The following is a 21,831-nucleotide window of genomic DNA, read 5'->3' on the forward strand; positions in this document are numbered from 1 at the left end:
TCAATTAAACAATTTTAGAGGTTAGGAAGACTTCACATGAGGCCTCTTCAGTTCTTCTAGAGGGCAAACTGGAACAGGAAGGAACAACTGGACACAGTACTGTTCCCAATCACTACAGAAATAAAAGAAGACTGGTGGTTGACGTCAAAGTGCAGACTTTTAGAGGGAAAGTCTCTTCGTATTATGAACCCTGACTTCTTTCATGATGACGCTCAAGACCAGGGTTGGGGAGCCCTTCTGGGCACTCGGGAAACTTCCAGCACTTGGTCTTCAGAACATAAAAAATTATAAATAAATATCAAGGAAATGACCACCATTTACTTTGGTCTAAAATACTTTGTGAAGACAATTGTGGACAGAGTCGTGGCGGTACACTGACAACATCACGGCTCTCTCCTACTTAAGGAAGAAAGGGGGGACTTGATTGTTATCCCTATGCAAGGCAGCAAGGGATCTGCTAATTTGGGCAGACCTGAATTGCATCCAGATCATCACCAGGTTCATATGAAGAAAGATGAATGTCTTGGTAGATGAACTAAGTTGACGAGGTCAAGTCCTCTCAACAGAGTAGACTCTGAATCTGAATGTCTGTGACAGTCTGTGGAAGTTGTGGGGCAGGCCAACAGTAGACCTGTTCACCGCCTTGAGGAACTACGTAAAGGCTTCTGTTGTATTGCTTGCCTGTTCCGAACCCATAGGTATGGGCTACGGATGCCATGATGGTAAACTGAGAGAACCTGGATCTTTACACCTTTCCACCATTCAACATGGTGAGGGCGGTTCTCAACAAATTCCAATCCCATCACAATGTATTGATGACTGACAACATCCTTTTGGCCTCTCAAGGAGTGGTTCCCAGACCTTCTGAAACTTCTCGTGGACTTTCCCAGGTTACTGTCTCAAAGTCCACGTCTTCTCAAACAGCCACACCTTTGGAGATTCGACCAAGCTGTGGAAGCTATTTCTAGATGCAGACGTCAATCTACCACCAGAGTCTACCAGGCAAAGTGGTTTATCTTCCGCAAGTGGTGCAGCAGCAATAACGTCTCTTCTATTAAAACCACTATAACTCAAATAGCAAGCTTCCTTCTTTTTCTTAGAAACACCAAGGCTTTCAAGACGTCTAAATAGGCGAAAGACGATTCCGTTTCATGGAACCTAGATGTGGTTCTTAAATAGTTAACAGGACCTGCTTTTGAGCCTCTCTGCTCCATTTCTCTTAAGCATTGACAAGCTCATTGGATTTTCACATACTGGGATTCTTAGCTAAGAACAAGTTGCTTTCCAATACCTGGCCACGATCTTTCTCTAAAAACCTCAAGGATATTATAGGTCCAGAAGAAGAAAGAGTCCTTTGCCCAACGAGGGCACTGAGGTCCAACTTAGATAGGACTAAAATCCATCCAGACCTATACTATGTCCAAGAATGCTCTCTTTTGTCCTCAGAAGCCTTGTTATAGAGGCGCACTAAAAAATTCAGGAAGATATTCTTCCTAATTTTGAAATAAGAGCTCACAAAATCAGGGCTGTTGTCACTGTATGCGTCTTATAGACATAATTTGTCTCTTGGCAATCCTCCAATCTGCATACTGGAAGTGCAGTTCCATTTTTGCATCACAACATTTGAAAGAAATAGGAACGACCTTCAAAAACTTTAGTACCTTAGGTTCACTTTCTTTGGCTGGGTTGGTACTTTAATTTTTGTTGTCAGTAACATTGTTTTGGTTGGTACTGCACCCAGGTCAAGGGCAGTTTTTATCTAGTTACTTTGTAGGTGTTCAGAGTACTCCTTCACTCTAAAGTCCCCTCTCAAAAGTAGAAGGCTTAATCACGGATGCTCTGTTTCATCACTATGGGTCAAGAAGAGCAACGACCAAAAGGTAATAATCACCTGCTCTATCTCTCTGACCAGGTAAGGATACAATAGGCTCTTTATCAAAGCTAACAGAATTTCATGTTTCAGATTTATAATTTATCATTAACTGTTTGATGCAAACATGTCCATTTATCCCACCACCATTCAATGTGGGATTTAGCTGTGTAATTACTGGGCAAGTTATTTAAGTGAAAATGGTATTTTCATAATAAAATTGTTTCACATTTACCTACCAAGTGATTACAGATCAGAGCTATCCCCTCTTCCCCTGTTATGAACATTAAACAAAAGAAGTGGATTTCTCTGTTCTACCTATAGTTCCCTGGTAGATGGCACGTTGGTTACCTACGCTAAAAACAAATTAATTGCTCTGGGAATTTCAGATTTTAGCTGCTGTGCGAGTACAAAAGTATAGCTATGTAATTAAGTTGGTAAGTATATATGAATCATAATTTTTTAATGAAAATACCATTTCTCTACTTCTCTGATTTAGGTTTAATAGCAGTATCCCACACCTTTAGTGTGTTCATGTCTTGAGTGATAGAAACTCCGCTCTCTAAGGCAGTAAAAGAAGCGACTGGCATATCACAGGGGTCCGAGCTTGCTCAATGACCAAACATCTGTCGAGTATGTGCACGAGTGGCCAGATGCCACAGATTCCTTGTTTTACAATCTTTGATTGTTTTTACTGGTTTCCAGCTAGCGCTAGAAGTATCCTATTGTTAAGACCGAAGGTTTGTTAGCTATGAAAAATACAAATTGATTAAAAATTTGTCATGTCTCCTCATTGTCTTCCCCTAAGACTGACAGTGGAGTGTACCTAAAACTAAAGCACTTGTCAGGATTGTTCCAGTGTATTGTATAGTCTGTCGTCTCTTTTGGGTAACCATCTGCTTACCAAAGAGGAGAGACTGACAATGCCCTTCATTGGAACAATCCAGACTAGAGCTTTAGTTTTAGGTAAACTTCACTGTCAGTCCTGGAGGAATCTTTTTAATCACTAATACTTATATATTCTCATCACTGAAGACTTGAAAACAGTCCCTTTGACAATGAAGGGGTAGTCACACTGCATGCCAGAAACTGATAGGCAAACAAATTTTGATGAAACCTTTCAGTGACAAGGAAATCTGACACATTGTGCTTTTAGTCTGACTGAAATCTCTTGTTTATTGGGACCTACCTCAGACACTTGACAGATGGGAGCAGAGGGTAAATCGTTTGAATTTTCAGATCACAAGGGAAGGATCTGTGGTGTGGGATGTAGAAAAAAATATACATTTCGGTGTGGTATATCACAACAGACCCTTGATTTAAGGATGGTTCCTTGGTTTTGAGGACATTTTATGACCAATTTCTGTGGAAAGCTGACTTGCTGAGGTAATTGAAACTTGGGTCACAAGCTATCTGTTGTACAGACCTGAAATCTGTCTAAATGCTTGACTTGCTAAGAATTGTCTTGCTAGAAAGAAGGCTCTCCCTAGTAGTGAATTTTGTGCCAGTAAACCTTCTTTTTGTATGAGTATTGGTTACTAGATTCTTGCATTTGACTGGTTATTCCTTTGGATAGGAAATTGGTAATGGATTCCTTCTCTATGAGACTGCTGTAAAGAGAATTTTAATTAGATATAGTGATGTTGCAGCATAGCAGATCTGTAAATTGTCTTATTGGTAAGTGTTTTTGGCTAGTGTGCTACTGTTGCCCATCTCTCTGAAAGTTGCTTTGCAGGATGACAGTCTATACAGGTGTGCGAAGCTGGTCTTCATCCTACATCAAAATACTCCTGACTTCCATGCTATTCATAATTTTCATATAGAATTGTTGAATTAATCTGGTAACACCAGAGCTGTTACTTTTCAAAAACAGTTCCTAAAGCTTTGTGCTTGTAAAATTTAGATGTAACTGTTTTGATGAGTAGCCTTACCTGTCTGTTTTTCATGATGAAATAGTCTGCTTAGAGTTAGCCTTATATGGAACAGGATACAACTTCAGGTTGAATAAATTGTCTAATTATTACTACTTCAACCAGAATAGTACAAAGCTGGTGGGTGACATTTGTAGAACTAATTACAGAATTACTAAAAATTTCATTCACCAACTTTGAAGTCTAAAAGTTGTAATAATTAGATACCATTTATTTAACCTGAAACAGTATTTTGTTCTATATGACAATAGCCCTACATAGCTTTCTAAGAGTAAACAGTAGTCCATCATAGCTTCCATAGTACTTGATGAAACAGTTAAGAGATTAAGTTTGATGTTCAGCAAAAACTCAAGTGTGGAAGGGAAAGAGGTGAAGTTATTATAAAGGGTAGCTTTGAAAGCATTTTCATGGTTGGTTAGCAATTCTGAGGAATATTGGGACTAGAGAAGGGAGTTCATTGTAAATTAATTTGACAAGACCACATCACATTTCCAGGCTTATGGCTTTGCAGAAGGATTTGTTCTTAAAATGAATTGAGAAGTGAATATAATAGCTAGGTAAAAATGTAATTAGATAAGCAGTACCAGACAAAAGAATTAATGAAAAGTAAAAGGAAGAAAGCAGTGCAACTGGGATTGCAGGTTACATCCCAATAACTACTTGACTACAGAGAGAGTCAAAACTTGCTCAGTGGTATGAACTCCAGTTGGAGGGGAAAGGCGACGAGCTATTGAAAGTAGATCACTTGTAACTTCCATGATCAGATGATCCTCTGCTTCCTGGCACATACGTACTGTATTCTTCACTTCTTTTTCATGAATTACTGACATGAAATTGGTTCCCCTAGCAAGCTTTGGCATCTTTAGGTGGAGGATTAGCATTTTTACTCAGCCAAAATCACATGTCCCAGCAGAATGCTGGATCATATTTGGATTCAGCAAGAAGTAAGAAAAGGTTCAAAAGCATGATACTGGAGCTGATGTAGACTACATGCCAGTCATGCATCTCAATCTTTTCATTAAAGCATCTGTGGAAGCTGCTCCCATGACTATGCTGTGCACATATCCAAATTGTCATGAGGTAAATCAGTTATACTAAAATGCTCAAAACTGAACTTGAGTTTTGTTTAGGGGTTCTCTTTACTAATGCTGTATTTTTCTTACAGTGTTGATGGCAGGTAACTAGAATTTTTGATTTTGTACAAACTGAAATACTACTGTTGAGCTTGGTATAAATTGACTGCTTTGGACCAAAAAAATATTCATTTAAATTTCAGAAAAATTCGGATAGCTGTTACACTCATTGCCAATTCGTTTTTAATAACTGAAGTATTTTGTCTTTCATTGTAGATTTCAGCAAGTTTTTAGTTTTACTAATAATCTAGTTTACAGCTTTCTAAATTAGGCCTTAAGTGGCTATGCAGGAGTTTGGAATTACTACATGGTGGAATGTATGTAGTTAAATAATCCAAACTGAAGCAGCCATTTAACCTAAGACCTTAGCTCTCTTGCTCTCTGATGCATGCTCTCAGTTTATCGCCGACCGTGGACCCGGCGCGACCCCGTCACTGGTGTGGGGGTTTTGTGCTGGGATCTCCACGCACCACGCTTTGCACCAATTAAGAGGAAAGGTAACACTGGTAGCCTTGGTCTGTGCTCCCATTCCCCAGTTTTTTTTTTTTTTTTCCATGAATTGCAGCTGACCCAACCTTATATGGTTACCAAATGGCACACACACGAATGCAGTTTGCCATTGATTATTTTGCTTAATTCATGTAGATATTAAACAGACCACAAAATTACTCCTTTGTTATAGAGTGAATGATTTACATATATGGTATGGATAGATATTAAAAGATAGTTGAGGAAAAGATGAACCCAATCCTGTGACCAGGTGGTTTTTTTTTTTTTCCTTACACCTGTAAATGTTAATCGATCATTGATTTCACAGTGCCTGCACAGACTACTGGCTGCTAGTGGATCTTACTTTTTGTTGTATTTATAATAATATACCTACACATTCCTCAATTGTACATAATATAGATTGCTTTTTTAATTTAATTCCACTGACAGATGCTGTAGATATGTATAAATTTAAGTAAAATTCAATTAGTTTTTGGATTTTTTGCTTCTGATGCTTGAATCATTGTGTAGCATGTATAGTTTTAATTGTCTTTTGACTTGGTTCATGATTGAGGAGTGTTGTACAGTATTACACAGTGTACTATGTAATGGTGGTGGCAGTGTAAAGAGTAAACTAACAGGTTTTGAGTTGAAACTGCATTTGGTGGCAGTATTATCTGATACAAAATGACTAACATTTTAAGAAAACTTGAAAAGAATTTTTTTTTTAATTGAAATTTCTATTAAAAAAAGTGGTGGTAGTAATAATATCACTATTTTAGTAGTAAATCCTGTCAGGGTATAAAGTGGGTAGCCTTTTCTATATGTAAAATGAGAATTTGTCAGAAAGTACTTCCATATACAGCTCATATATCTGCCAATTTTCAACTGAACTGAAATGCTAGAAAAATATTTGTGATAGAATGCATGGCATGGTTGCTTTTAAGCAAGACCTAACACACCTTCTAAGTTATGTATTTTTTTTCTATGCAATCAAGGTTTTTGATTGCTTATTAAATATTGGACTTTATAATATTTTTGTTGGGTAATCTTTTGGTTGATCTTTAAATAACTACAAAATAACAGATCTGCTTGTTAAAGAAGTTGGTGTAAGAGAGTGTGGCATTTTGTACAGAGGGGTGATACAATAGGCTACTAGATTAAGTATAATTTATGACACTGAGGCTATAGAGATGAAATCATGCTTGTCACCCATTTTTAAGTAGATAGCAACTGTTGATAGTAGTATTCTAAAATATTTGTACTAAACTTTTCAAGTATAAATGTCAAGTTTCATTTTTCAAGTTCTGATGGCAAGGAGGGCAGGGCGTATTGAGAATGTATACTACATATTCACATAATTTTGTTTAAAGCATTAACATTGCATGATGGACAGGTGGGCAAAATTTATTTTTAAATCTCTTTGGTGTTGGTAATACATATTTGAAATATATTACTGCAGAATTTAGCATGGTATACAGGGTGATTGCAAATACTGTACAGTAGTCTGAAAAATAAACATTAGTCACAGTTGCTTGAATGTAAAATTTTAAGACAAAACTGTAAATAGTGACACCTCGGTATTTAAGGGCACTGCATATATTCAGCATAGTCATATGGAAATTTTTATTTTTATATTTTGTGCTCTTCACAATGAGGGGTTTAGATGTGGGTGTGCTCATTCATTTATTCCCGGTTTACTCCTTACTGGAAAAGATCCGGTATTTAGTGTTTAAAATTTTAAAGAGAGACTTGTAACCTTATTGATTCATGAAAGTGTTGCTGTTCTAATGCAAATAGCAAAAATTATACATAAGCATGTAGTTTCACTTCATAGGTGGTAACAGGGTATGTCGAAGTCTAGATTTCCTTTAATCTGTAATTTGTCAGGTGTGACATTTCTGTTACAGTACAGATATAAATGGTACTATGAGGAATAGCTTTTTACTTGAAGGAAATTGATATTTTAGCTCTGTATATGATGTATAAAAAATATATAAAAATTGATTATAGTAATTCCTTATGGACACTACTAGGACATTAGGACGTAATCAAGTTAGGTCTCATGGTTTTTGATGATAGGTTAAATGGACCATGAACTGAAGTACTGAAACAGCAAAATTTGAGAGAGCTGAATGTTCCATTAACTGTATTTATGCAGCATGATTAAATACTCCACTCCACTGTTCATACTTAAATGATAAATACATGGCTGAAGAAGTACTAACATTGATGCTTCCTTTGGATTGTGTGGATTTACTTAAATTACTGCATTGAGTGACAGCTATGAAGTTTTCCCAAGTCAACCTAGGTATTGTTGCCATTGGCCTTTATCGAATAGTACTTCCTAGATTATGGCCCCGGGATTCATGTAATGAGTGCATATTTGCAAGCAGTTGTTCCAATAGTAGTTATCCAAAGTGTATACAGTTGTGTTGTCCACAGTCATACAGGCGTCCAAATTGTAAGTTAACATTTTTCAAGTCATGTTACTTAAATGTTTTGTCTGGTTTGGTATAATGCTGCTATGATCAGACAATATGTCTTCAGATGACCTAATATAAATATGGCATTTTGTGAACAAGGTGTTATGATGAACTGTCCATTGCATATTTCTCATGTAGTTTTATCTTTAAACTTTTAGGAAATTCCAATAGAAATGTTCTGTGTAATTCATAGGATTCGGGAGTTTCAAATTGGCATATGGTAATTTTTTCTTAACACTATTGCAGGTAATATTGACATTTCCATACCATTTCTAAATATTTATTCTGTTTCTTGTTAATTTTCTTTTGTCCAAAGCTAACCCTGTTGGGAGTGAAACTCCTGAACCCAAGACGCCTGAGGTCAAGACACCTGAGCAGCCCCAGCCACAAATTCAACAGCAGCAGAGGCAGCGTGTCCCCCCTGGTGGATTTTCTTCCAAATTGTGGTAGATTTGTCCATCCTACTAATCCAAGACAGAGGTGGCATTATGCATTGAACATGACATAAACTGTATTAGGCTACTACTACAAATAGAACATTACTACTACTGTTACTACTCACTGGTCAAATTTCAGTGTAATGAATACTAATCTAATGCTGATAACTTTTAAATAGATTTCTAGCTATGTGTATCTTTTAGTGTTAGCTTAATAAGTAACCTATCTTTGGAATATCAGAAAATAAGAGGAGGAATGTGGTTTCATCTGGAAACTAACAGGTAATCATTTTACTTGTGTGGCATGTATTTTAAGTTTTTGTTTAAACTACCACAGCTCAAACTTTTATTTTTAAAAGGTAAATATCAATTCTTAATTCTTAAGTAACAATGTTAAAGCACATTCCAAACCTGTGACCAAAGAAAGTTCAACACCCTTGTAATATAAATTCACCACAAAATGGGTCAATTTTATTATGTAAGAGAGTATTACATAACAAAAAGTTGCTCAGAAAACTAATGAGGCTTCAAGTATATTTAGTTGCCCACCAGTTCAGTGATTTAAAGGTGTTACTTTTAATTGCCAAATCTTTCTCATTATGTTTGTTTTTCCACCTTGACTCATATCATGCTCTTTAGAACCAGTTGTTGAGTTTTAGGTGAAACTTGTCATAGTGTTCAGGTGAAGGTGGTTTTTTTTTTTTTTCTTAATATAGATTTGTGGTAGCAGTGAAGTTGATAGGTTGCTGTTGTACTTTTGTCTTTAGTTATATATAACTTCATTAAATACTGTATGCATGTTGCTCAATGATAAATATCCTGGGGAAAGCTAGGAAGCCTGTTAGGTAATTCCATTATTTAATGGCTTTTTATTGGAAGTTTTCTTTATTGTATTCATAATAAAGGAGCCCATCCATTTCATATAGATTAAGGAAAAAGTCTCACTAGGAGTGAAATGAGAATCTTCAAAGTAATTTGAACGATCATGTGCCTAATGCTCCATCCGTACTTATACAGTGTTTGTAAAATTGTCATCTTGTCTTGTGTTTGGTAGATGAAAATAATTTTTTTAATTACTTTGATGTATTGCAAGGTATTTTCCTTTAGTAAACCTTTTCTTTTCCCCTCATGCACCCTTTCCATAACTTTAGAGGTGTATTCCATCAAGTCTGTGATAATTTGTATGGCCTTCGTTCTCTGGAGATCTGAGCTTCACATACATGGAAGCTAATCCTAGCAGAACCAGCAGCAATTTTTTCTCATTAGAAAATGTTGTTCGCTGCCCTGTGGATTGCTTTTGTTGATGATAGCAGTATCTGTTGAGTACTTTGGGTAACTGTTATTGCTGGAAGGGTCATGGCACGAATTTGGGTTTCTAATGAACTCCATTTTTTACAACTGGCTCCATTTGGCTGTAGCAGAAATCAGTTTGTATTAATTTTAATAAACCTAATTATGTAAAAGTACTAGACTTGTTTCTATACCCATAAAGTCAAAGTTCCAAGAGCAATAGATACAATACAGAGTAACTGAGGTGCATTAAATTTGTCCCATAAAGCTTGTGGGAACTGATATGGTTGAAAATAAGTTTTAGTTTTAGGTTTATCATGAGCAAAAAATAGCTTTTATAAGCTTGACCAAAACATCAGATATTCTTGCTGGTTAATGCTAAACTCATATGAAATAAGATAGAACAAAGGCTCATAAATACTGCAGATCTAAACAAAAATTATACAAATTAAAACTATTATCCTTGTATTGACCTTGGGAGAGATGTCAGGGGAATGGTCCCCTCTGTGGATAACCTCAACAGACCTGGTTCTCGTTCTCCCCCTTACCGGTTAGGGTGACAAACTATTGGACAGGATAGCAGAAATTGACACCTGACTCAGCTTCCCCATGGTGACGGGTACCAGATGGCCACCCAATGGAGCAGAATAGTCTAGGAGAAACCTGGCCCATCAATATAGCTAGATCTGACAGACACAGAAGAGGAGTTCAACCTTTCCTTTCAGGATCTACCAGAGGAAGAGTGTAGTTTTGCAGATTTCATCCTTAAGATATGGAAAAAATTAGGCCTTCAGAACCAGACAACTAAATGCCCAATGAAGGTCCCAACTTCATGAAACAAATAGCAGAGTACCCCACAGACCAAACTGACCATCCAGCTGCTTTAGTCTCCTTTAGTTGGGACCATAGTAAAGGAGTTTGGGAATGTTACTGAGGGGGTAGAGGAAGGATACTTATGTCCCAGAAAAACCCACCTCCCTTCCCAAGAGTGTGAATGTAGCAGTTTGCAGGTTGTCAGCTCCAAATTCACTCAGATGCCAACGGATAATGATGGAGATTGAGGGCCATCTGGCTCAGATGCCAACGGATAATGATGGAGATGAAGCGTCCTTACCATCTGAAAACTGGCATGCTATTAAGGAGTATATGATGCCTTAACTTAGTGGCAAAACAAGTGGACAATCTTTGGGCTAATACCCTACTAAAAAGAAGTCCCTCCTGTCATTGACACACACATCTCGGCAGACAGTCGGCTTAACCCATTTATGAGCTGGGTTAAAAAAACATATGCAGCACCCCAGACCAGGCTGACTTTGAGGTTTGCCAAAGATAAGAACTAAAATCAGTAACAAAGTTGAGTACAAATTTGTAGTAAAATATCTATGAAAATTTAGAGATCGAAGATGTAACTTTTTTAATTATTTAATTATACAAGTCTCTATTTCTTTGCAGAATTACAATTTTAACTGACATACTATCATAAAAGATAAATAAAACCAGCAGCAACCCCTAGGTATATTTATCAGCAAATATATATAAAGACATCATGGGAGAGAGGCACTACATGCCCCCTTAAAGTCAAGTACAATGGTACCTTGGTTTTCATATGTAATCCGTTCTGGAACCTTCGATATCTGAAATGTACGAAAACCGAAGCAATAATTCCCTTGAGAAATAATGTAAATAGTATTAATGCATTCCAGACCCCCAAAAATATTAAATACATTTTACAGGGAATAAAGTTTTACATACAGAAAACAATGAGAAATATAAATTTATGCATCACTCTTACCTTTATGGGAGACTTGTTAGCATATGGAAGACAGAGGGAGGGGGAGAGGTTTCTGTCAGGAAGGGGAATCTCCCTTCAGAAGGACTTCAGGTATCACGAACCTATCTGGGGTTACTTCCAAGTTTTTTAGTGGCACTGTCTGAGGTTACTTCGCCCATTTTGTTTTTTGCTGGCACTAGGACCAGCTTTGAGTGTCATTGGACACCTGCTGAATAACAAACCTGTCCAGAAACATGTTTCTGACTTCTCTTCAATATCTGCTTAAAATGTTACAAAGTTTTATCATTACACATGTTAGAGATAGGGGTTGCAATGTCTTGTTAAGATGATGTCTAAAAAAATTTTTTTTATATCACTCCACTTTGTAAACATTTCTTTAATTACTGAATTAGGCACAGTATCCCCTCTATCTTCCTCAGATTCCTCGTCTGCTGTCTTGCTGTTCCTGCTGAAGGTCTTGCAGCTCCTCAGTGGTTAGCTCTTCCCTGTGGACATCCACTAACTTCCACATCCTCGCCACTCGCATCCAAGCCCATGGACTTCCCCAGAGACACCACAACAGGCGTAGGGTCATTGGGGTCACCCTCAAACCCTTTGAAATCCTTCTTGAGGTAACACTGGCCACAATTTTCTCCAAGCAGAGTTCATTGTCCTGGAAGTCACTCCCTGCCAAGCCTTATCTATAAGACTTATGCAATTAAAGATATTGAAGAGATCCTTCCAGAACTTTCTTAGGGTCAATTCAGTGTCTGAGGTCACTTCAGAGCACCTTTGAAACAGTGCCTTTGTGTACAGTTTCTTGAAGTTAAAGATGATTTTCTGGTCCATGGGCTGGATGACAGGAGTGGTATTAGGAAGCAAGAACTTTATGGTGATGTATTTAAAATTATTCATCCAACGATTGATCTTCCAAGCCAGGAGGACGTGCAGGAGCATTGTCCATTACCAGGAGGCACTTGAGGGACAATTTATTTTTGTTGAGGTATTTTTTCACTTGGGCTAATCACTTCACTTGCCCACAAAAATTTGCCTCATGACCCATGCCTTTTTATTGGCCTTCCACATCACAAGCAATTTATTCTTTATGACACTGTTTTTCTTAAACACTCAGGGAGTTTCAGAGTGATACACCAGTGTGGCAAGATCAGAAGCTCTTAAAAAACAAGTGGGCAAATCCCCCCCCCCCTCTCACACACACAAACCTAATCAATCTAGCTGCCCAACTCACCCTCAGTCACACTTTCCTCTTTACGCTACGGAATATCGGGACAACTGACCTATACCTACACACACACAAAACGCAAGCACATGTACTTACCAACTCCAGATACTCGGGCTATACTGTGCTGCCTGCTGGTCGAGGTCACAGACACCACCAACAACAACCAAGAACCACAACCCACAGCCCAATAACACAACAACCAAGGACTGCAACCCAACAACAACCAAGGAACACAACCACAACTTAACACAGCAAACAACATATCAAACAACCAAGGAACACAACCACAACCTCACACATAAAAACTCAACAACACAACAAAAGACCACTGCACAAACAACACAAAAAATCACAACAGCACAGCCACAACAACTCTAAGCAAACAACACTAACTTAACAACAAACAAAAACACACAACTCGGCTGAATATCAATGCCTTCAACCAACTGCTCCCGACACTACTGCCTGTCAGAGGCTCGCTCTCTCTCTCTCTCATACACACACAGATGTTGTCAAATGGAACTCCATACCAGTAGGGACCTTCATTTTGAAATCCCCATTGGTGTTCCCACAGACAGACCTAAGGTGTTAGCCTATCCTTCATAGGCTTGTGCCCTGGCAATACATTTTCCTCGTGATGTAGGTCCGTTTTGGCATTTTTTTCCCAAAACAGGCCTGTCTCATCACAATTGAAGACTGTTGTGAGAGGAATCCTTCAGCCTCAGATACTCTACGAATTCACCTTATTCTTCAGCGACATGTTTATCCAAACTTGCAGCCTCCCCATGCCATATGACACTATGGATGCCTGTACGCTTTCAGAGTTTTTTTAAACCAGCCTCTGCTGGCCTTGAAATCAAGAGCATCACTGATTGTTGTCATTTACTTACTCAAATCAGCTTGTACCATCGTAGCCTTCTCATGCTGTGGTGTGGGTGCGTGGTCCTTGATCACTTTTCACCCGATATATGCACGCGTTGCCAGAGTTCACAAGAAGACTCAGTGGCATGGTTGGTATGGTGTTGGCGTCCCACCTCGGTGGTCGCGGGTTCGATTCTCTGCCATCCAATTGAGGAGCGAGAGATGTGTATTTCTGGTGATAGAAGTTCACTCTCGACGTGGTTCGGAAGTCACGTAAAGCAGTTGGTCCCGTTGCTGAATAACCATTGGTTCCATGCAACGTAAAAGCATCATACAAACAAACAAAAGAAGATTCCCTGCTTTCATCTGCGTTTTAACCAGATCCAGCTAGGCACTAGAAATTATCCTATTGTTAAGACCTCGGGTTTGTAGCTATGAAAAATACAAATTGTCTTGGAAAATTTGTCATTTTTCATTGGTCCACACTAACAGAAACTTTTCCATGTCTAATAGTTGCAATCTCTGTTTTGTTAATGAAGTGACCCCTTTTGCAACATCAGCTGCCTTCATTTCATGTTTCTTTGCTGGGACAAAGCTGATCATCGACATTGACTTGCGGTAGCAAGATCAGGTGCACGTGCAGCAAGGTGCACCACTTTCATACTTTGCTACAAGCTTTTTCTGAAATTCAATCGTATTCCTGGTCTATTTTACCGAAGGGGTGGCACTTTCAGCTTTCTCTGGCCCCATGATGGCTGCTTTGAAAGAGTTTTTACAGCAAAATTAGCACAAAACACAAACTTGTGCAGTGATGCAGATTACGAGCTTGAATTTGGTTGTTCAGCAAGAAACAAAGCCAGAATGGGTCAAAAAAGAAGACAGGATGCTTTGTTTAGGCGCTTCATACGGGGCCTGGTCATGCGCTGGGCCCCTGATGGAGCGTTTCCAAGTGTACGATAACCAAGGCAAATTTTCATCGTAAAAAGTCTACAAAAACCGAGGTTTGACTGTACACAACTGAATCACGAGATGCCTAGAATTGGTGAGATACTGAAGTAACAGAACCTCTTTCTTGCCTAATTTCTCCAAATCGATAGTGTGTAATATTGATACTTGCCAGGAGGTTATTCGTCCACCACTCAAAACCTGAAATTGTTACTCATATGAGGGTATCCGTCCATTGAGGGTTAACCTAAGGAACAGGCCCCTTATGGATAAGTTGGTGTACTTTCCTCCAAAACAGTTAAACCAACCTATAACCGACAGGAGGGAAGACACCAAAGAGGGCACTCCAGTACAGGGCCCCCAGCCAAGATTGACCTACGAGGCAGCTGAGACCCCCGGTTATTTCAGCCCTGTTTTCGACAGTAAAAGGTCACATGAAAAGGAAGACAGCACTTCCAAACCTCCCTACCCCTCTGTCCTGGGAGGCGTAACAAGATGGGAAAGAGAGGAAACACTAGACGAGTTTAGAAAGCTCCCAGCCCCTGCATCAGACCATAGTTGGGGGGAGGGGGGATGTCTTGGGAACATGTGGCCTGAGTGGCAGTTCATAGCAGATTAATGGTCAATCCAAACACACTAGTAGGGATACATCCTTCCCTTCAAACAGAAGCCAATTATCACAGCAGCAACACTCCAGTTGTCTTCATACCGGAGTGACCCCCAAGGAGAGGGTCCTGCAAGAGGAGATACAAGAAATGCTACAGAAAGGGCCAGTAGAAGAGTGGAGGACAACACACAAGGATTCCACAGATGCTGCCTCTTGGTGGAAAAGCATCATGGGGTTGGAGACCTGTCAACATGAACACCTTTCACACCTCACTCCATTCAAAATGCAAACAGCCCAATCAATTTCGGCAGCGATAAGGGAAGGAGGTTTTATGTTCTCGTTGGATCTGCAAGATGCTTACCTCCACATCCCAATACATCCCTCTTCCAGGAAGTTCATATGATTTGTCTCCAAATCAAGTGGCAAAGACCTGGCTGCATCATGGGAATTGTCAGACTTGGTGGAAAAACTTTGAGGAGTTGTCTACCCAGAAACTTAAAACCACCAGAATAGGATGTCACCAAGGTTTTGGCTTCACTGAGGAAGGACCCTATGAGCCGATCAGAATGGCATCAGACCGGGACTTGACCCTAAACTCTGTGTTCCTGTTGGCAATGGCATCGGTGAAAAGGTTGGGTGAAATTCATGCCCTTTCATACACCACTTCCACTCAAAGATTGGTGTTGATGGGGTTTACCTTCCTGCCGGAGCATGTAGTGAAAACTCAGAACTCCACTCATGACCCAGGGTTTGACAGGTTTTGGGTTCCCTCACTCAAGGACTTTGTAGGGAATGAACTTGGCAAAATGGTGCTGTGTCCAGTCATGGCTTAGGGAGCCTACCTAAAACTAATCGCCACCCACCACCAGTCTGCTGTAGATTGTTCGCAAGTACAGAATATGAAAAGGAGATTCCACCAAAGAACACCATCTGGTTGAGGGAGGTAATATGGTGTTCTCCTGGTCAAGAGGGGACTTCAACATCTGGTTTTCATATCAAAAGTGAACTTCACAAACTAAATCCTTACAGGTCTGAAAGGATAAGAAAGTGGTACTTCACGTTTTCGAAAGAGATTGGCCTCCCACCTGAAAGTGAGACTCCATATATGAAAGTATAGGGTAGTATTTGTGTTCAAACAAATACCAAATTGAAAATAAATTTGTATTTTTCCTAACATGTGAACCTATCCTTTCATATAGATAGTTACCCTCCTTTTACCACCCCGTGTAGCCCGATCTCCCACAACTTCTGGGAGACTATTGCAAGGCGGCGCACGGACCGGAGCATACAATGGGGGTCAGCTTGGGTCAACCTAGGGGGTTCCAAGTAGTGATACAATTTTGTTTTTTAAAGACTTTAAAACAGCCAAACATAGCAATGTGCAAGGAATATATTCCATATATGACAGTGTAGGTTCGTATGTTAGGAAAAATGCAATTTCTTTTTAATTTGGCATTTTATTACCTCTCTCAGACCGTTTATTTGAGAGCCCACCAGGAAGGCTTTTACTGCTAAAGAGTCTGCTGCTCAGGAATGAGATTGTACTGCTGCCAGTTGATCACAAAACAAGCCAAAAGTCCTATAAACAATTCCTGCCCTACTGGATGAAGATAAGACTAACCAATAGCCCAGTTTTGCAGAACAGATACATTTACCCTTCAAATGGGCCATGAGACTAAGGTGACTACTGGTGTAAACTATTCGGGCTGTCACCAAGGCCTTGAACCATCTTGTTGCAAGAAATAGAGGTACTTTAGGAATCCTGTTGAATAAGTATTTGCAAGTACACAATGCAATATCTTAATATTTGTCTCATTCTATCACCTTTCCTATAATAAAAAATAAAAAAAAGACTGAATGCCTTGAATGAGACTTCTGAACAGAAGAAGAACCCACACGACAAATTTTCTAAGACAATTTATATTTTTCATAGCTACAAACCTTCGGTCATAACAATAGGATAATTTTCTAGCGCCTAGCTGGATCCGGTTAAATTGCAGATGAAAAGCAAGGAATCTTGTGAGATCTAGCAACGTGTCCATATATCGGTGAAAACTGGTCAAGGACCACACACCCACACCACCGCGTTCAGTCTTTTTCTTAACCACCTGGGTGAGAGTCGTGGTTGCGTCTCTTAAGAAGCTCCTTTAACAATGACGTTATTAACCATCATCGTCCAGACTATTAAGTGCTGGTATCCTGCTAAGACAATGGGACTCACCATGACTATATAAGACTGACAAAAAGGACATGTTGAAGCTACTTAAGCTCCCATGCCAGCTTCTACAGTCATCCTATCAAGAAATGTGTCTGCCTAGACTGACAAACTGTTCCACCGATGAGAGGGTTCCCAAAAGGCTCATCCAAGCTCTCGCTGAACAGGCTTTCAAATTTAGAAACTTGTATTTTCTTTAGGGCTGAATCTATCCTTTGGCAAGATGAAAAAACCAGAAAACTTGCTGAATTTATCATCATCCCTAAATAGAGAATCTGTTGACTCGGAACCAGATTTGACTAATGAACATTCACCAAAAGGCCTAATTTCTTCATCATCATCATCTTTTGAAGGTCCTCCATGCATTGAGCTCTACTTTATCAACCAGTCGTCCAGGTAGAGGTTGACTCTTGCACCTATCAAATGAAGTCACTTTGCTAGATGAGATTATATTCTGGTGCAGACTGTCATGCCGTTGACAGCCCAAAACACAGGGCTCTGAACTGGCAAGTCTCCCCTTGAAAGAAGAACCTGAGAAACTTCCTCAATTCCACATGAATCCACATGAATTGGGGCATGAAAGTATGTGTTTCACATCTAGGGATACCATCCAGTCATGTTGGTGAATGGACGAAAGCACCAACTGTGTAGTCTCCATTTTGAATTTTGTCTTGTGATTGAAAAGATTCAGCTGACTCACATCTAGAACTGGTCTCCAACCCCAAAAAGCTTTGGGGACTAAGAACATGTGGGTGTAAATCCCCGTCCCATTGGAGCTACCACTTTATGACTTTCCTCTATTAGTTGGATTACTTCCCCCTGAAGGGCAACAAACTTCTCTGACCCTGGCGAGTATGCTGGAAATGGAATTGGAGAATCCGCTAAAGGTGGATCGCTTGCAAAAGGGATATGATATCTGTCCCTGAGAACAAGTATGGTCCAAAGTTCTGCACCCATACTTTCCCAACAATTCCAAAATCCTGCAGTCTCGCCCCTACTGCATGGAGGAAAAAACCCACTTTCTTGATTCTCCTGTTGTGGGTTTTTTTAAAGTTTTTGCAATACTTGCTGGTTTTCCTCTGCCTCTTTTGAAGGTCTTATATGTACCTCTCCCTCGAAAGGGCATACTTCTAAAGGCTGGGTCTATTACTACTGAGTGACGGTTTCCTGTAGGAAGTGGTCCTTTAGGTCTCTTTGACGACTGAGCCAACAGGTCTTGTGTTGTTTTGGCCTGGAGTAGCGAAGCAATTCCTGATACCTAATGCTTGGGAAAAAGATGTTTCTTGTCTAATGGGGAGAAAAGTAAAGCTGATTTCTGTGTTCTGGTCACTCCCTTTGTAGCAAAAGCACACCATAATTCATGCTTCTTCAAAATCCCTAGCATAAAAATGGCAGCAAGTTGAGAGGTGCCATCCCTGATCACTCTGTCTATACAGTAAATGACGTTGGAAACATCCACAAACTCATCTTCAGGTAAGGAATTGGATTTGAGCTTTTTGCCTAAAGCCCCAATTGACCAATCGAGGAAACTCACTACGTACTTACAAGGAATGGAAAATGCTCCTGAGAAGACTGTTAATCTCCGATGAGGAGAACATTACCTTAGCAGCTGAAAAGGCAGATCTCCTTTTGGAGTCCACCAGACAAGAAAAATCTCCTTGAGAAGAAGCAGTGTTTCCCAAAGCAAACATTTCTTGTCCCGTACTATCTTCTAGAAGACAGTTCTCTCTTAAGTTTAAGCCAAACCTCAATATTCTTTAAAGCCTTCTTAGCAGACAGACAAAACTAATTTAGGCAATTTTGATGACTCTCCAAGGTTGTCCCTATTCCAAGATGATTCCGAAGAGGCGGGCTCACTCGGAGCAAACGATTCTGGGTAATTTGCTATGAAGAAACAAAGGAGTTGTTTATTTGCTGCATTCAAAGAGCTCTAGTCTGCATTATCCTCTTCTTCTATGCCTGAGTCCCGCTGTTCATCTTCCAATGATACCCGACACAAATCTTGTATATACTGTGGACCCACTGTATTCCGTGTTCTCTCCGGATTCATGGACTCGCACATTTGCGGATTTCTCTCGGGAATGTTTCCCCGCATTATTCGCAGAAAATTTGCATATTCGCGGTATTTTTCTATGGGAAATATCCACAGATTCCTGCTTTTTTAAAATCAATTTCATCATAAAATGCCCTTTTTGTGATAAAACTATTAAAAAAACAAGGTATAAAAATTTTTAGTGGGTTTTTCTTGAGTTTTAACTAACAAAATATAGGCTGTTTTCAGCATTTTTATAGGGTTCACACTATTCGCGGGTTCTAACTATTCACAGGGGGGTGGTCTGGTACACATCCCCCGCGAATATGGGGGACCAATGTATTCCTAAAGTAGGATCGACAGCTCCTTGAGGTTGTACCAAACCTAAAATGCGATCCAACTTATATGAGGTGGTTGCCAATCCCGGGTTAATGCACTTCTTAGAAGGAGGGCACTCAGGCGCCTACTGGGTGCCCCTTGGACATTGTGAATCGGGTGCCCCATGGACGTCATGAATTGGACGCCTGCCGGGCTCAAAAGAGCTGTCTGTCGCTGGGTGCCCAGCAGGCGTTGAACACTTACCTGACATTGGGCGCTTATCGGACATTACTTGTTCTGGTAATCCGAAATCCACCGATTTCTTGGAAGATGATGATTCTTGAAAAGAAAAAACTCCTTTAGATTTCACCGAAACAATATCACTCTTGTTCGACACTACTCCTTTAGAGGCAAGAGCAGAATGTGAAAATGGAGTCGAAACTGGCGCACTAAAGTTCTCTGAGTCTAACCCTTTTGCGACCTTCTCTGTACGTTTATCAGAGTCTGAAGAGGAGTCCCACCAACTACATGAAGGAGTAGGTTCCTCCTCAAACACATACGCTCTCTTCTTTGGCACAGGTGAGGGTGAGGCTCCTCTTGTCCTTTTCAGTGGACGTGAAATTTCCGAAAAACGCCGATGGCGCCTCGGAAAGTCTTCACTAGTCACTAGGCGATACATGTATCCTAGAAACGCCTCCCAGGTTCTTGGGAGTTTGACAGAGACCTCGTTCTAGAAGCACAAGAGGGTCAAGCAGACACCTCCTCCACTTCAAAAACACTAGATTTAGCACTGGACCTTTCATCTATCAAAATTTGCACAGAACCACCATTTTTATGCATAGCATCCATAACTACACTTTAAAAGCAGCGTTCGTTTGACCTTTAAGAATTGGCAACGGTATCAGGTTGGGGGCCGTCGGGGTCCTGAGTGGGAGACAAAGGAGTGTTAACATTATGATTATTAGTAGGAGGCTTATCTACGGGAATTTCCTGACTAATTAAAAGAAATGGAGGAGGAATCTTTCTATACATTAGCTCTGGACAATGCTTTTATCTGCCTATCCCTTTCCAACTTACGTTATGGTTAGAAAGCGTCTTCCATGCCTGAGCACTCCAATCCTTACATTCATCACACGTATTCTCAGGAGAGCAATTTTGCTCCCTGCAACTCACACTTTGAATGAGTGTCATACTTAGCCTTGGTTAACCTAGTTCTGCAACCAGTGCTGCAGAACCTAACCAATGAAAAACTCAAGTCTGACATGACTCGCCTAAGCTAAGTGCATTCAGAAAAAACTATGCCGAATATGAAAAACTAAGGAGATTTACTAAACTTGCTAACTAGCCGCAAAACCACCAACTGGCAAAAAAAACCAAAGATTGTATGTCACCGTAATGATGCATTCAATTAATCATGAAAAAACTAATTTTCTAGCTGACTTCCGACAGTGTGTTTATAGTGTCATGGCAGCAGGAATATCTGAAGATGCTACTGTAGTCACTTATCAACCCCCGGTAGAGGCAGGGGAGAAGAGTATCACCCAGGAGTACCAACTGTATTACTGAACTGGCAGGAATTTATTTTTTTCTAGCTGCCGATCACATCAGGGACTATAGCAGTGGAACTACCAGGTAAGTTTTGTATGCAAAATTGACCTCTCTCATTAAAGCTGAGTGACTTTGTTCAGATTTGGAAAGGCATCTCTCACCAACCTTTAAAATTCATTACTGTGTACTACAGGAACTCATATGTAATAGTATATAGAGGAGCTCATATGCAATAGTATATAAATCCGCTATTTTCAGTATTTTGTACACCTACATACATCATTATTAAGGCTATCTGCAGGGTCGGGGGTTAATTTTGAGTGACGGTGTTCAAACTTCCACAGGTGTTACCTCTAGTTTGACTAAAGATGCACACAAAATTTCAGGTGAATTAGATAACTTTTTTTTTAACAAATCTTTTTCTTTAAAACATAGCATTTTTTATTTGTTTTTTAAAGTATATCTCCTTTATTTATCATTCAATTTAAAGAAAAAAGTTATAGCACAAAGTTTAATACCTATCAAATAAAACGGCAAACTCAGAAATCTAATACGTGATGTGTGCTATTTAAAAAAAATATTTTAAAAATTTCAATAAAAAATACCTTAAAATTATGTATTAGATAGTTAAAAAAATTGAGAAAAAATAGAAAAA

At 39.5% G+C, this 21,831-nt stretch overlaps 1 protein-coding gene across 11 annotated transcripts in view; it reads left to right on the forward strand.

Moving 5' to 3' along the window:
- Nucleotides 1–9,812, forward strand: part of LOC135220814 (microtubule-associated protein Jupiter-like) — a 92,262-nt gene extending 82,450 nt beyond the window's left edge. For 9 of the 11 annotated variants that reach the window (XM_064258340.1, XM_064258338.1, XM_064258333.1 and 6 more), the window contains 2 exons: nt 5,304–5,431; nt 8,226–9,812. In XM_064258340.1, coding sequence (XP_064114410.1) covers nt 5,304–5,431; nt 8,226–8,417 — 320 coding nt within the window. In that variant the 3' untranslated portion in view covers nt 8,418–9,812. The remainder of the gene's footprint in view (nt 1–5,303; nt 5,432–8,225) is intronic. The other 2 variants (XM_064258339.1, XM_064258341.1) reach the window with 2 other exon arrangements.
- The last annotated feature ends 12,019 nt before the right edge of the window (nt 9,813–21,831 follow it).

The sequence above is a fragment of the Macrobrachium nipponense genome, chromosome 2 (genome assembly GCF_015104395.2).
Source record: "Macrobrachium nipponense isolate FS-2020 chromosome 2, ASM1510439v2, whole genome shotgun sequence".
Taxonomy (NCBI): Eukaryota; Metazoa; Arthropoda; class Malacostraca; order Decapoda; family Palaemonidae; genus Macrobrachium; species Macrobrachium nipponense.